General features: G+C 44.2%; 1 protein-coding gene across 1 annotated transcript in view; it reads left to right on the top strand.

Annotated features, from left to right (window-relative positions):
- Nucleotides 1-16,343, top strand: part of GIPC2 (GIPC PDZ domain containing family member 2) — a 152,805-nt gene that overhangs the window by 113,584 nt on the left and 22,878 nt on the right. Inside the window, exons 4-5 of the mRNA XM_040360646.1 lie at nucleotides 9,649-9,758; nucleotides 11,283-11,364. Coding sequence (XP_040216580.1) covers nucleotides 9,649-9,758; nucleotides 11,283-11,364 — 192 coding nt within the window. The remainder of the gene's footprint in view (nucleotides 1-9,648; nucleotides 9,759-11,282; nucleotides 11,365-16,343) is intronic.

Genomic DNA, 16,343 nt, shown 5'->3' with positions numbered 1-16,343 from the left:
ACACCCCCTAATTGCCGATTTGAATTCCGCCGCCAGAAATACACTACGCCGCCGTAACTTACGGCGCAAAATCGTTGAGGATTCAAAATGCCGCCAGGTAAGGTACGGCAGCGTAGCGTATGTCTGATAATGTAATTCTCTCTGGATCTGGCCCTAAGGGTTTGCGTCCACTTTAAGTGGTTAAATACCATGAAAAGAAAGCTCTCTTTCACTAGAACTGCCAGGACAGCAGATGCTTGCCTCTCAATATTTGGGCTATCCAGGAAAATGAGAAACATGATGGGCACTTGTGGCAGCAGAGACCTCTTTCTGGGAAATGGCAGGGCAGCTGTGCCCACTTGTAATATTGCGATTATAGAGCTTCAATTAACGAGGTCGTGGAAAGTCACGCATAAGCTGAACAGAAGCCGTCCGTTTTTTTTATGCATATGAATCGTAGCACCCAGCCAATAAAATGGCTGGAAAATAAAGACACTTGTGACCAGGGGGCTAGATTCAGGTACCTTTTGCGCTTTTTTTACGGAGGCGCAGGGCAAAGTTTTTGCCCTGCGCCCCCGCAAATTTTCTGCGCTACCCGCGATTCACGGAGCAGTAGCTCCGTAAATTGCGTGTGCGCTCCGGCAAAATGCCCGGTGTAAGTGCGCGCAATTTAAATGATCCCATAGGGGGCGGGAATCATTTAAATTAGGCGCGTTCCCGCGCCGAGCGTAGAGCGCATGCTCCGTCGGGAAACTTTCCCGACGTGCATTGCGGTAAATGACGTCGCTAGGACGTCATTTGCTTCAAAGTGAACGTGAATGGCGTCCAGCGCCATTCACGATTCACTTACGCAAACTACGTAAATTTTAAATTTCGCGACGCGGGAACGACGGTATACGTAACATTGGCTGCCCCTGCTAATAGCAGGGGCAGCCTTACGCGAAAACAGCCGTACGCAAACGACGTAAACTGCGTACGCAGGGCTCACGTAACGTTGTGAATCGGCGTTGGTATGCAATTTGCATACTATACGCAGAGCACAACGGGAACGCCACCTAGCGGCCATCGCAAGAATGCAGCCTAAGATATGCGGGCATAAGAGCCTTATGCCACGCATATCTTAGGCTGCAGTCGGCGTAAAGAGGTTCCTGAATCAGGAGCATTCGTTACGCCGGCGCAAGTAAGCAATTGCGCTGTGTAACTCTGGTTACGCAGGCGCAATTGCTCTCTGAATCCGGGCCAGGGATGGAAATCCAACAGGAACGATGAGAAGAGGGAGGCAATAAGGCAACGGCAGTTGGTGTGACTTGCAATAGATTTCTGCCGGCACGTTTAAAATGCAGTTCTAGCCAAACGGCTAATTACATTATTTTACTAGAGACGTGTTTATAGGATTGTCTTTTTCCTGCCAAAAGAGTTGTATAATGATGTGGAGACTCTCGTGATTTCCCCAGCCTCTACATCAGGGGTCTCAAACTGGTGGCCCTCCAGCTGTTGCAGTCCGAACTACAATTCCCACAAGGCATTGCAAGGTTGACAGTTTCGGAGCATGATTCCCATAGGCAGACCCTCTCAATCATAAATTCCCCCTCCCCAGTACAAATTTACCCCCCTGCTGAAATCCCCTCTCCCCATCTCTAATCCTATTCGGCATATGCTCCCAGCACAATCCCCCCCCCCCCCAAAAAAAAACTCCCCCTTCCTAGTACAAATCCTCTACCCCTCAAATTCTCTAACGGCGAAACACGTAGACGCACAAGGGCTCACTGTACATACTGGGGTAGATTCAAAAAGCAATTGCGTCTGCGTAACCATAGTTACGCAGCGCAATTGCTTACTTGCGCCGGCGTATCGAATGCTCCTGATTCAGGGTCCTCGATACGCCGACTGCAGCCTAAGATATGCCTGGCATAAGGCTCTTATGCCGTCATATCGTAGGCTGCATTCTTACGCAGGCCGCTAGGTGGCGTTCCCGTAGTGGTCAGCGTAGAGTATGCAAATTGCATACTAACGCCGATTCACAACCATACGCGCGCCCTGCGTACGCAGTTTACGTCGTTTGCGTACGTCGGTTTTTGCGTAAGGGGCAGCCAATGCTAAGTATACCCGTCGTTCCCGCGTCGCGTTTTCGAAAAATTACGTCGTTTGCATAAGTGAATCGTGAATGGCGCTGGACGCCATTCACGTTCACTTTGAAGCAAATGACGTCCTTGCGACGTCATTTACCGCAATGCACGTCGGGAAAGTTTCCCGACAGAGCATGCGCACTACGTTCGGCGCGGGAACGCGCCTAATTTAAATGATCCACGCCCAATACGGGATCATTTAAATTGCGCGCTCTTACGCAAGGCATTTTTCAGGAGCGCCCACGCAATTTACGGAGCTACTGCTCCGTGAATCAAGCGTAGCGCAGGAAATTTACGGAGGCGCAGCGGCAAAACGGTGCGCTGCGCCTCCGTAAGAAATGGGCAAATGTACCTGAATCTACCCCACGATATCATTATAGAAGAACAGGGGAAATGCTAATGTAAACAAGCATTTCCCCATTCTTCCTAGTGACAGGACACTGATCACCGCTCCCTGTAATCGGGATCAGTGTCATGTCGCACACAGCCCATTCCCCCTACAGTTAGAGCACATCCCTAGGACACACTTAACCCCTTTAGCACCCCCTCCTGGTTAACCCCTTTACTGCCAGTCACATTTACACAGCAATGAGTGCATATCTATAGCACTGATTGCTGTGTAAATGTGGATAGTCCCAAAATGACGCCAAAAGTGTCCGATGTGTCCACCATAATGTCGCAGTCATTACTAGTAGAAAAAAAAATATTAATAAAAATGCCATAAAACGATCCCCTATTTTGTAGACGCTACGGGCCAGATTCACAGAAGAAATACGCCGGAGTTTCTGCTGATACTCCGGCGTATTTTCAAATTTGCCGCGTCGTATCTTTATTTGTGATTCACAAACAAGATACGACGGCATTTGGCTAAGATCCAACAGGCTTACGGCTTCGTACGCCTTCGGATCTTAGGCTGCAATACTTCGGCCGCCGCTGGGTGGAGGTCGCGTCGTTTTTCAGCGTCGGGTATGCAAATTAGCTTTTACGGCGATCCACGAAGCTACTCGCGTGCGTTACGACGTTTTTCCCGTCGCAAAGTTAAGCCATCTTTTTCATGGCTTAACTTTACACCAGCCATGTTAAAGTATGACCGTCGTTCCCGAGTCAAATTTTAATTTTTTTTTCAGCGTAAGTACGTTACGCACGTCGCCATTCACAAACACGACGGGGCGCCGTAATTTCGCACAAAGCATGTCGGGAAATTTACTAACGGAGCATGCGCAGAACGTTCGGCGCGGGAGCACGCCTAATTTAAATGGTACACGCCCCATTTGAATTAGGCGGGCTTGCGCCGGACGTCTTTACGTTATTCCGCCGCAAGTTTATACTCAAGTGCTTTGTGAATCAAGCACTTACGAGAAAAACTTGCGGCGGTGTAACGTAAAGACTATACGTTACGCTGCCGCATTTGTACCTGAATCTGGCCCTATAACTTTTGCGCAAACCAATCAATAAACGCTTTTTGAGTTTTATTTTTTTATTTTTTTTTACCAAAAATATGTAGAAGAGTATGTATCGGCCTAAACTGAGGACAATTTTTTTTAATTTATTTTATATATTTTTGGGGGATATTTATTATAGCAAAAAGTAAAAAATATTGGCCCGGATTCAGATAGATTCGTCTATCCATCTGCGGGCGTAACGTATCTCAGATACGTTACGCCGCCGTAAATTAGGGCGCAAGTTCCGTATTCAGAAACCACTTGCGCCCTTAGTTACGGCGGCGTAGCGTATGTGTGTCGGCGTAAGCCTGCCTAATTCAAATGTGGATGATGTGGGCGTGTTTTATGTCCCCGCTCCCGGTCCCCGCTCTGCAATGAGCAATGATGATGTGGGCGTGTTTTATTTAAATTCATTGTGACCCCACATATTTGACGTATTTCACGAACGGCGCATGCGCCGTCCATGGAATATCCCAGTGTGCATTGCTCCAACGTACGCCGCAAGGACGTATTGGTTTCGACGTGAACGTAAATGACGTCCAGCCCTATTCGCGAACGACTTACGCAAACAACGTAAAATTTTCAAAACTCGGCACGGGAAAGACGTCCATACTTAACATTAGCTACGCCTCATATAGCGGGGGTAACTTTACACCGGAAAAAGCCTAACGTAAACGACTTAAAAAAATGCGCCGACCGGACGTACGTTTCTGAATCGGCGTAAATACTTAATTAGCATATTCCTCGCGTAACTATACGGAAGCGCCACCTAGCGGCCAGCGTAAATATGCAGCCTAAGATACGACGGTGTAAGACACTTACACCGGTCGGATCTTAGGGAAATCTATACGTAACCTGATTCTCTGAATCAGTCGCATAGATATGACCACGCACACTCAGAGATACGACGGAGTATCCGGAGATACGCCGTCGTATCTCGTATCTGAATCAGGGCCACTGTTTTTTTTTCAAAATTGACGCTCTATTTTTGTTTATAGCGCAAAAAATAAATACCGCAGAGGTGATCAAATACCACCAAAATAAAGCTCTATTTGTGGGGAAAAAAGGATGTCCATTTTGTTTGGGAGCCACGTCGCACGACCGCGCTCTGGTCTTTGGCCAGCCAAATGGTCCGGGGCTGAAGTGGTTAACCACTTCCCGACCGCCGCATGTATATGTACGTCCACAGAATGGCACGTACAGGCAAATGGGCGTACAGGTACGTCCTTGCCTTCTAGCGAATGGGGGGTCCGATCGGGACCCCCCCCGCTACATGCGGCGGTCAAATTCCCGCGGGGAGCGATCCGGGACGACGGCGCGGCTATTCGTTTATAGCCGCTCCGTCGCGATCGCTCCCCGGAGCTGAAGAACGGGGAGATCCGTATGTAAACACGGCTTCCCCGTGCTTCACTATGGCGCTGCATCGATCGAGTGATCCCTTATATAGGGAGACACGATCGATGACGTCAGTCCTACAGCCACACCCCCCTACAGTTGTAAACACACACTAAGTGAACACTAACTCCTACAGCGCCCCCTGTGGTTAACTCCCAAACTGCAACTGTCATTTTCACAATAAACAATGCAATTTAAATGCATTTTTTGCTGTGAAAATGACAATGGTCCCAAAAATGTGTCAAAATTGTCCGAAGTGTCCGCCATAATGTCGCAGTCATGAAAAAAATCACTGATCGCCGCCATTAGTAGTAAAAAATTTTTTTTTTATAAAAATGCAATAAAACTATCCCCTATTTTGTAAACGCTATACATTTTGTGCAAACCAATCGATAAACGCCTATTGCGTTTTTGTTTTTTTTTTACCAAAAATAGGTAGAAGAATACGTATCGGGCCTAAACTGAGGGAAAAAAATGTTTATATATGTTTTTGGGGGATATTTATTATAGCAAAAAGTAAAAAATATTGATTTTTTTTCAAAATTGTCGCTCTATTTTTGTTTATAGCGCAAAAAATAAAAACCGCAGAGGTGATCAAATACCACCAAAAGAAAGCTCTATTTGTGGGGGAAAAAGGACGCCAATTTTGTTTGGGAGCCACGTCGCACGACCGCGCAATTGTCTATTAAAGCGACGCAGTGCCGAATCGCAAAACCTGGCCTGGGCATTTAGCTGCCTAAAGGTCCGGGGCTTAAGTGGTTAAGTGAGACCTGAGCTGTCCAGGTGGAAGGAGAGCCTACTGGAGGAGCAATTGGGTTTGGACCCATGACCTTTAGAAAACTGCAGGATAAAAAAAAAATGTATAACGGAATAAAAAAAATGTATAAATTGGCTGGTGATGGGGGAGGTAGCTTGAGGAGGATGGGGAAAGGAATACGAGTTGGGCTTTTAATTGACATATAAACAATAAACCATAGAGGAATTAATTTGGACCATCGACTGTGCAGCCCATGACCAGCATGCATCATCTGTATCTGAGGTCTATGTCCAATCTCCAATTAGGAACACCAATTGGTCCAGAATGTTGAATACCTTAGGTACAAGAAAGTTATGTTTGGCTTTGCAGCGTATTGACAATTCTTCTCTCCATGGGTGGTTTTAATATGGCCTAAATCAGCCTGAAAAGGGCACTTTGCCCACTTCCTCAAACATCCTGTTCTTCGGAGGCCTTTGAAAGAATTGGCCATGTAATGGTTCTGCACCCTCAAGCGGTACATACGGTTTTAAATAATGCATATGTCGGCTTCGTTCCAGTGGCTTCTCGAGTTCCCTGTATTGAGTCGTCTTGGCAGGTCCTTGCTATGTCACAAAGGTCTGGATTAAGCTGCAATTCCCTCTTCACCATAGGATAATAGAATTGTGATAAATATATCGGTAATTGAACCTTGCTTACAAAGAGATTTGGCGGTACTGGTATGAGGTGTGTTGACTCGTTCATCGTTTTCCTATAATGAATGTCAGCGGTTATCATAGACATCACATTACCATGTTTAAATTGGAAAAAATTTGGGGAGATTTTTGTGCATTAAAGTTATGGGTCATTTTAACCACTTGATCACTGGGCACGTAAACCCCCTTAATAACCAGACCAATTTTCAGCTTTCGGTGCTCTCACAATTTGAATGACAATTACTCAGTCATACAACACTGTACCCAAATGAAATTTTCCTCCTTTTTTTCACACAAATAGAGCTTTCTTTTGGTGGTATTTAATCACCGCTGGGTTTTTTATTTTTTGCGCTATAAGAGAAAAAAGACTGAAAATTCTGTAAAAAAAAAAAAGAAGAATTTTGTTTGTTTCTGTTATAAAATTTAGCAAATTTTGTATTTTTTCTTCATTCTTTTGCATAAATGTGAAAGATGAAGTTACGCCGAGTAAATAGATACCCAACATGTCACCCTTCAAAATTGCACACGCTCGTGGAATGGCGCTAAACTTTGCTACTTATAAAAAAAAACATAGGCAACATTGCAGGGTAGTGTGGGGTATTGCAGAGTAGTGTGGGGTATTGCAGAGTAGTGTGGGGTATTGCAGAGTATTGCACAGTATGGGTATTGTGTATTGCACAGTATGGGGCAGGGATGGCTGAGCAGGGATGGATGGCTGGCTGGATCTGTGACTGCATGTGTCACAGATCCAGCCCACAGCACTCGTGCTGCATCCGCTCTCTCCACCCCCTCTCCTCTCACACTGTACTGTTCGGTACAGAGAGGGGAGGGAGGAACCGGCGTCATCACATGACCCCGGTTTGTTTACAAGTGATCGCTCCGTCATTGGACGGAGCGATCACGTGGTAAACCGGCGATATCAGCGGCAATTTACCGTGATCCGTGAGGACCCGGCGGTCACGGACATTCCCGTGTGCGCGCCCCAGAGGGCACGCGGGAGCACGATTCTGGGAGGACGTCCATGGACGTCCTCCCAGAGTTAAGCAACCGCCTTGTAGACGTATATCGTCTATAGGGCAGTTGTTAACTGGTTAAAGGACTCTTCCACCCAAAAAGTAAAATTTTTATTATAGGTAAAATTTCATTCTTGTAGCTCTCCCGGAATCATTTAAGCAGCTTGTGATTGCTTTAAGCTGTTCTGGGTTTCACTGGCTGCAGGTTTGATTGCTTCCCCCTGCCTTCTGGAGGATTCGAAAATGTAGTGGACTGGATGAAGCAAATGTTGTCTCAGACAATGCCCTGGGGGAAAGTGCCCAGATGATGGCTGGGAGAAAGCATAAATAGTCTGAAGCTGCCCTGTTTTGTCCTGGAGAAGCAGCCAAGCAGCCATCTCAACATCGGCAGTATTTTGCAAAGTCCTCCTGAGTTAAGAGAATGATTTCACTGGGGGTCTGGTCTAGAAGATTCACTGAGGAGTTGTCTGCCTGATACTGGAGGTATTCAGGGACACTGTGTGTACAGACCTGAACAGAGGAACCCTAGTGACTGCTGATCCCTACTAATACTAGTGCTTGCCTGGCCTGAGACACTGCTGAAAGTATCCCGGTGCTGTCCAACTTCTGGGCTACTACTTGTAGAGACACTCTGAGAAGTGAAGTCCTCAATCTAGTGTTCATTTGGGTATCCCACAGCTCCATGCCCTATCAAAAAAGGCAACCCCTAGACTGTTTATTGAGCCAGAGATGTGACTCTTGCTGTGTGCCTGACTGCCAGTGCACCTATTTGGGGGAAGACGGTGGGACAAATCTAGTGTCCCTTGCAGGGTTGAGCACTACATACCATAAAGTCTTGCTCTTTGTGCTAAAACAAAACGAGTCTCAGGGACATTCACAAGGAGGGGTACCTAGAGCCATCTTTATTGTTGATTGGACCCTGGGCAAAAAATTCTTGGACCCCCCCATGCAATTTTTCTCTCCATCTGCTCTGAAACGTACAGTAAATATCAGCTAGACTTAAAATCAGTTTACTGTATCAGATCAGGCAGTGAATGCGATTGGTTGCCAGAGGTTACAGCATATCATTACCACTTACTGACTGGTTGCTAGAGGTTACAGCACACATTACGGCTCACTGATTAGTTGCTAGAGGTTACAGCACATCATTTCTTGTTGATTGGTTGCTAGAGGTTACTGTACAATAATACTGCTCACTGATTGGTTGCTAGAGGTTACAGCACATCAGCTCTTCACTGCAGAGGGGCATGCTATACATATGAATGCCGCCTTTATTTACATATGAATGCCGCCTTTAGTTGCATATGAATGTTGCCTCTTTTTACATATGAATGCTCCAGTTATTTACATACGAATGACGGTTATTTACATGTAAACACAGGGTCTGCGGGTGAGTCATCTGTACACAACAATAGGGAAGAGCTGGGCAGCATTAGTAGCAGCATTTCACACTGAGATATCAGGACACAGCACAGGACTAAAACTTCAAGGGACAAGGGATTTAAACTGGGATAGTTGGCAAGTATGAGGCAGCTGCTTTGGGCCCCACAACAATGACAGGGCCCAGGGCAGCTTCCCCTTTTGCCCTGCCTTAAAGACGACCCTGGGGGTACCAAAAGTAATGCAAAAGGGGCCATAACATTTTTTACCTTACATAGGTCATTCAAATTTAACATGCTGGTAAAGTAACTCTTCCTCTATTGTAACTTTTCTTCTTCTTCTTTCACACTGTAGGTAAATAATATGGGATTTTTTTATGTTCCGTAAAGATCCGTAATAGTCCGTTATAACGGAATATGTGACGGTTCTTGCACTATTTTTTGTCCATTTTTTGTCCGTTGCAAGTAACAGATATATTAACGTCCGTTATATTTTAACATTGAAGTCTATGGCGCACGGACGTTAGTAAATGTCTCCGTAAATGTCCGTTATGTTAACGGACGTTAATTTTACTGAGCATGCTCAGTAAAGACTTCTGGAGCTGGACTTCAAGAAAGGGTGAAATGGTTTTTATTAACGGACGTTAGAAAGGAATGATATAACGGATGTATACGGATATATACGGATAAACATTATCCGTTTTCAATAAAGGAAGAATGGTAAAATATTTATCCGTTATTAAATCCGTTAATAAACGTCCGTTAATAGGTGTAATACGGATATTATAAAACGGACATACAATCCATAGTGTGAAAGAAGCCTTAGCAGTTAAAAATAAAAAGTATTTTTTTTTTATGTTTTCAGAAATGATTGAGCCAAGGTCAAGAGGTGGAAAGACAACAGATGGTAAAATTTCCAGTGGAAGAGAAACATTACGGTTACGATCTAAAGGACCAGCTACCGTGGAAGAAATGGTAAGTCATTATGTTTTTAAACCAGGGAAATGATCTAACATTTAATTCCAGCCATACTTGAAAAGAATGACATTTAACCACTTCAGCGCCAGAGGATTTGGCTGCCAAATGACCGGGCCACTTTTTTTCCGATTCAGCACTGCATCGCTTTAACTGACAATTGCGTGGTCGTTCAACGTTGCACCCAAACGAAAATGTATGTCCTTTTTTTTTTCCACAAAGTGAGCTTTCTTTTGGTGGTATTTGATCACCTCTGCTTTTTTCTATTTTTTTCACTATAAACAAAAATAGAGCGACAATTTTGAAAAAAAAAAGCAATATTTTTTACTTTTTGCTATAATAAATATATGAAATATATATGAAAAAACATTTTTTTCCTCAGTTTAGGCCGATACGTATCTTTCTACATATTTTTGGTAAGAAAAATCGCAATAAGCGTTTATTGATTGGTTTACGCAAAAGTTATACGTCTACAAATAGGGGATATTTTTATGGCATTTTTATTATTATTATTTGTTTTACTAGTTATGGCGGCGATCTGCGATTTTTATCGTGACTACAACATTATGGCGGACACCCTGGACACTTTTGATGCTATTTTGGGACCATTGACATTCATACAGCGATCAGTGCTATAAAAATGCACTGATTACTGTGTAAATGACACTGACAGGGAAGGAGTTAAACACTAGGAGGCGATCAAGGGGTTAAGTGTGTCCTAGGGAGTGATTCTAACTGTGGGGGGGGGGGGGGGTCTCACTAGCACATGACAGAGATCATTGCTCACGATGACAGGGAGCAGTAGATCTCTGTCCTGTCACTAGGTAGGACAGGCAAATGCCTTGTTTACATAGGCATCTCCCCGTTCTGCCGCTCCATGACACGATCGTGGGCACACGCGCGCCCATTATGCTGTGATTTAAATGAAATGCTTCAGTGGTGATTTCTTGACTCCTAATAAGCCACTCTTCTAACTGCTTTTTATGCATTGTTTATGTCATGTATATTTTAAAGCGGATCTCCACTCTAAAGTGGAGTCCCGCTGATCGGAACCCTCCCCCCCTCCGGTGTCACATTTGACACCTTTCAGGGGGGAGGGGGGTGCAGATACCTGTCTACAGACAGGTATCTGCACCCACTTCCGGCCCTACGATACGGGCAAAAGACGGGTTTTTTCCTCGTTTCCCGTCCATCCCCCGTTGTATGCTGGGAACACTCGGCTCCCAGCACACAGCGGGAGCCAATCGGCGGGCGCAGCGCGACTCGCGCATGCGCCGTAGGGAACCGGGCAGTGAAGCCGGAGCGCTTCACTTCCTGGTTCCCTCACCGTGGATGGAGGGGGGAGCAGCAGGGTGACGAGCGATCGGCTCGTCATCTGCTGCGATCACCGCTGGACTCCAGGACAGGTAAGTGTCCTTATATTAAAAGTCAGCAGCTGCAGTATTTGTAGCTGCTGGCTTTTAATATATTTGTTTAGTGGCACATCCGCTTTAATATATAATTTCTCTACTTGTTCCTTCATAGCCTACTGCTTTCGAAGAAAAGGCGATTAAGAAAGTGGATGACCTTCTAGAGAGCTACATGGGCATAAGAGACATCGAGTTGGGTGAGTCCCCTTTCATCTCCGTGTAATAAAATGCAAAGGTCGCTATAATCCCCCCTTTCTGTATTACCGTCAGCCTCTCCTGCCGGCGATCTTTGTTGCCTGGGGGCTCTGGGAAATGTTTTGCTTGTATATGCATTATTAAAATGCGGTTTTCAAACAATCTTGAGGTTTCAGAGCTGAAATGCCATTGCTTTGCAACGGTAAAAACCTAATGGAAAGTAGAAGACTTGGGGAAATTCAATTTCTTTTCATTGAGAATGCCTTGATTTCACGGCCTGTGGCGAAGACGGTTTTACTGGGTTGCAGCTGGCGTTCAGCCCAACAAAACACATCTCTCGGGATTGTTTCACAAATCAAACTTGAACTTTGAGCTTCTCAAGCGATCCGAGAACCAAAATGTCAAGCGGAGTTTATGGAACGTTTTTTTTTTGCTGCGCTGATTTTTGGAAATCTACACAAGCTCAGCCTCCACCTCTTCCAAGTATTCACCCAAAACGTAACCACAGACTGATGAACCCCGGATATTTAGTGGTTGGCTTCAATAACATGGCTGCCGTGACGCTACCTGAGCCCAGATGCCTTCTACTCCAAAGCTGTGGCCTGGCAGCCAGTGAAATTGCGGGTTAAATTATTTCCTTATGTTCTCTTGTTGGTATTTGTGAAGAGGGAGTTTTGTGTAAGCTGTGAGATGGCTAAAACGCAATGATTTACAAATATTTGTCCAAATTCATCACATCTTGCACACATGGAAAGTATTTTGGCTTGTAGGGTTTTGGTTGGAATGCCTGATCTTATGTGCTGCCACCTGCTGGTATTCTGCCTGTCCTGCAAGACAGAAAGTTCACATTTTGTTATAGGCTTATGCCCCGCATACACGATCGGAATTTCTGTTGGGATAAACTCTGACGGATATTTCTGACGGAATTCCTTTCAAGCTGTCTTGCATACACACTGTTAGCTAGATTCAGAGAGAGTTACGCCGGCGTATCAGTAGATACGCCGTCGTAACTCTGAATCTACGCCATCGTACATTTAAAGCGGATGTTCGCTCAAAAAAATATATTAAAACCCAGCAGCTACAAATACTGCAGCTGCTGACTTTTAATATTAGGACACTTACCTGTCCTGGAGTCCAGCGGCGTCCGCAGCAGAGGACGAGCGATCGCTCATCACCCTGCTGCTCCCCCCTCCATCCACGCTGAGGGAACCAGGAAGTGAAGCGCTCCGGCTTCACTGCCCAGTTCCCTACGGCGCATGAGCGAGTCGCACGGGATGTGACGAAATGCCCGTCTTTTGCCCGTGAATGCCGGGCCGGAAGTGGGTGCAAATACCTGTAAATGTGACACCGGAGGGGGGGAGGGTTCCGATCAGCGGGACTTCACTTTAGGGTGTATTCTCAAATTGAGATAGCTAAGATACGACTGCGGGCGCCGTCATATCTTAGCTGACTATTTACGCCGGCCGCTAGGGGCTTGTACGCTGATTTACGCTTAGAATGCGCAAGCGCCCAGAGGCGATTCAGTTTGCATGTGCCGCGCTATATAAGTTTTTTTTTTTTTTTTTTTTTTTTCATTCATTCAATGCGTAAATCAGCGAGATACGCTGATTCACGAACGTACGTACGCCCGTCGCAATTAGTTACGCCGTTTACGGAAGACATACGCCGGCGTAAAGATAAAGCTGGTCTCTAGGTGGCGCAGCCCATGCAAAGTATGGACGTCGGAACAAGCGTATCTTTTTACGTTGTTTGCGTAAGTCGTATGAGAATAGGGCTGTGCGTAAGTTACGTTCACATCGTAGGCAGTGTTCGACGTATCTTAGGCATTCTATCCGACGCATGCGCACTGGGATACGTCCACGGACGGCGCATGCGCCGTTCGTTCAAAACGTCATTTACGTGGGGTCATGGTTTATTTACATAAAACACGCCCACCTCAACACAATTTGAATTAGGCGGGCTTACGCCGGCCCATTTACGCTACGCCGCCATAACTTAGGACGCAAGTGCTTTGTGAATACAGCACTTGCCTCTCTAACTTACGGCGGCGTAGCGTATATGAGATGCGCTACGCCTGCCTAACGTTAGCCAGATTCAGTAAGACCTGCCAATGTCACACCAAGTTCCGACCGTCCAAAACGCGGTGACGTCCAACACTACGATGAGCCGAGAAAAAGGAAGTTCAAAGCTTCCGAGCATGCGTCGACTTGATTCTGAGCATGCGTGTTTTTTTTCTCTGTCGGAGTTCCATACAGACGAACGGAATTTTTTTTCGTCGTAAAGAAAGAGAACATGTTCTCTTTCTAAGTTCGTTGGAATTTCCGATGGAAAAACTCCGATGGGGCATACACACGGTCGGAATATCCAATGAAAAAAGTCTGTCTGACTTTTTTTCAACGGAAATTCCGATCGTGTGTACAAGGCATTCATTCTTACCTTGTCTGATAAGCTGTAGCAATCTGCACAGATTAACGCAGACTCAACACAAGGGCACATAACATACACACACCCCATGCACACCATACATAATGGCATCTCACTGTCTTTAACAACACACATCAGTAGATGCGCATTTAACCACTTCAGCCCCCGAAGAATTTACCCCCTTCCTGACCAGAGCACTTTTTGCGATTCGGCACTGCGTCACTTTAAATGACAATTGCGCGGTCATGCAATGTTACACCCACACGAAATTGATGTCCCTTTTTCCCCACAAATAGAGCTTTCTTTTGGTGGTATTTGATCACCTCTACAGTTTTTTTTTGCGTTTATAAACAAAAAAAGAGCAACAATTTTGAAAAAAAAAAACACAATATTTTTACTTTTTGCTATAATAAATATCCCCAAAAAATATATAAATAAACAAATTTCTTTCTCAGTTTAGGTCGATAGGTATTCTTCTACATATTTTTGGTTAGTGCAAAAGTTATAGCTTCTACAAAATAGGGGATAGTTATATGGCATTTTTAGTATAAGTTTTTGTCTTATTAGTAATGGCGGCGATCTGTAATTTTTATTGTGACTGCAAAATTAAGCCGGACACATTGGACACTTTTGACGCTATTTTGGGACCATTTATACAGCGATCAGTGCTATAAAAATGCACTGATTACTGTGTAAATGACACTGGCAGGGAAGGGGTTAACCACTAGGGGGCGATGAAGGGGTTAAAGGGGTTGTAAAGGTAAAACATTTTTTCCCTAAATAGCTTCCTTTACCTTAGTGCAGTCCTCCTTCACTTACCTCATCCTTCCATTTTGCTTTTAAATGTCCTTATTTCTTCTGAGAAATCCTCACTTCCTGTTCTTCTGTCTGTAACTCCACACAGTAATGTGAGGCTTTCTCCCTGGTGTGGAGTGTCGTGCTCGTCCCCCTTCTTGAGGCCTGGATCTTAAAAGCAACGTTATACGTTGCTTTGCCCACACGAGCCATTTTGCCGACGTATATGTGCGTTAGGCGGTCGGCAAGTGGTTAAGGGTGCATAACGCACGGGCTCGTGTGAACTCATCCTTTAAAAAGTAAAGAATAATGGTTTACATTTTTTTTATTTATTTTTAAACTGCTAGTTTATATCCTAATTACATTGACATATAAAATCTATTTTGTACAGATAAAAATGTAATACATGATGCTTGCGTTTTGTGGGTTTTTTAACCACTTGTCCTCCGGAAGGTTTACCTCCCTTCATGACCAGGCCATTTTTTGTGATACAGCACTGCGTTACTTTAACTGACAATTGCGCTGACATGGGAGGCTGTACCCAAATAAAATATATGTATTTCCCCCCACAAATAGAGATTTAATTTTGTGGTTTTTGATCACCTCTTTGGTTTTTATTTTTTACGCTATAAACAAAAAAAGAGCAATAAATTTCAAATTTCTTCATCAATTTAGGCCAATATGTGTTCTGAATTTTTTTTGGGGTAAAAAAAACCTCAGTAAGCTTATATTGATTGGTTTGTGCAAGAGTTATAGCGTCTGGGATTTTTACTAGTAATGGTGGTGATCAGCGACTTATAGTGGCACTATTTGTGGCAGACAGTCGGACACTAACTGACACTTTTTGGGGACCAGTGACACTAATACAATGATCAGTAATAAAAAATGCACCGTCACTGTACTAATGACACTGGATAGAAAGGGGTTACCATCAGGGGCAATCAAAGGGTCAAATGTGTGCCTAGCCAGTGTTTTGTTTACAGTGTGGGAGGTGCTTTTACTAGGGGAAGGCATGGATCCATGTCCCTGCTTTGCAGAGACACAGGACCATGCCTTCCCTACTGACAGAACGGCGACCTGCCTTGTTTACCTATGCAGACTGATGTTCTGCCCCTGTGCTGGATTTTTGGGGGATGGCAGTGGACATGGAGTCTGCGGTACCCGCAGATCGGCTCCTGCTGTGTATAATCACAGAGTAGATTTTATTTTCAAAGCTTAATTGAACAAGCTGAAGTTAGAAGCTGATTGGTTACTACGCACAGCTGCATCAGATTCTGTGTGCCCCAGTTTATGTAAATCTCCCCCCACTGTGTCTATATATTATAAAAGATGAACATTTTTGTAGGATTTTCTTTTTGTTCCTGGGGAAAATCACCAGCTTGTGTAAATGCAAATATGGAGGCTTATTAATCAATTTGCAAATCATGTAGACTTTTTTTTTGGCCTGAAATAATTGTTCCTGAAGCACGTCGGTAATCCAGATAATCGTAAATTATAATGTGTGATTTTTACCTGATTGGAGAAGCTGCATAAATATATATATAATATAGCATCATGCATGAGCTAATTAACAATTCAAGAAAAAAAAAATTGTTTTCCGTTTCCATATATATATATATATATATATATATATATATATATATATATATATATATATATATATATATATATATATATATATATATATATATATATATATATATATATATATATATATATATATATGGAAACGGAAAACATTTTTTTTTTGTTTTCTTGAATT

This window comes from Rana temporaria, chromosome 7 (genome assembly GCF_905171775.1).
Source record: "Rana temporaria chromosome 7, aRanTem1.1, whole genome shotgun sequence".
Classification (NCBI taxonomy): Eukaryota; Metazoa; Chordata; class Amphibia; order Anura; family Ranidae; genus Rana; species Rana temporaria.
Note: the sequence above shows the minus strand (reverse complement) of the source record. Positions and strands in the feature narration are given on the sequence as shown.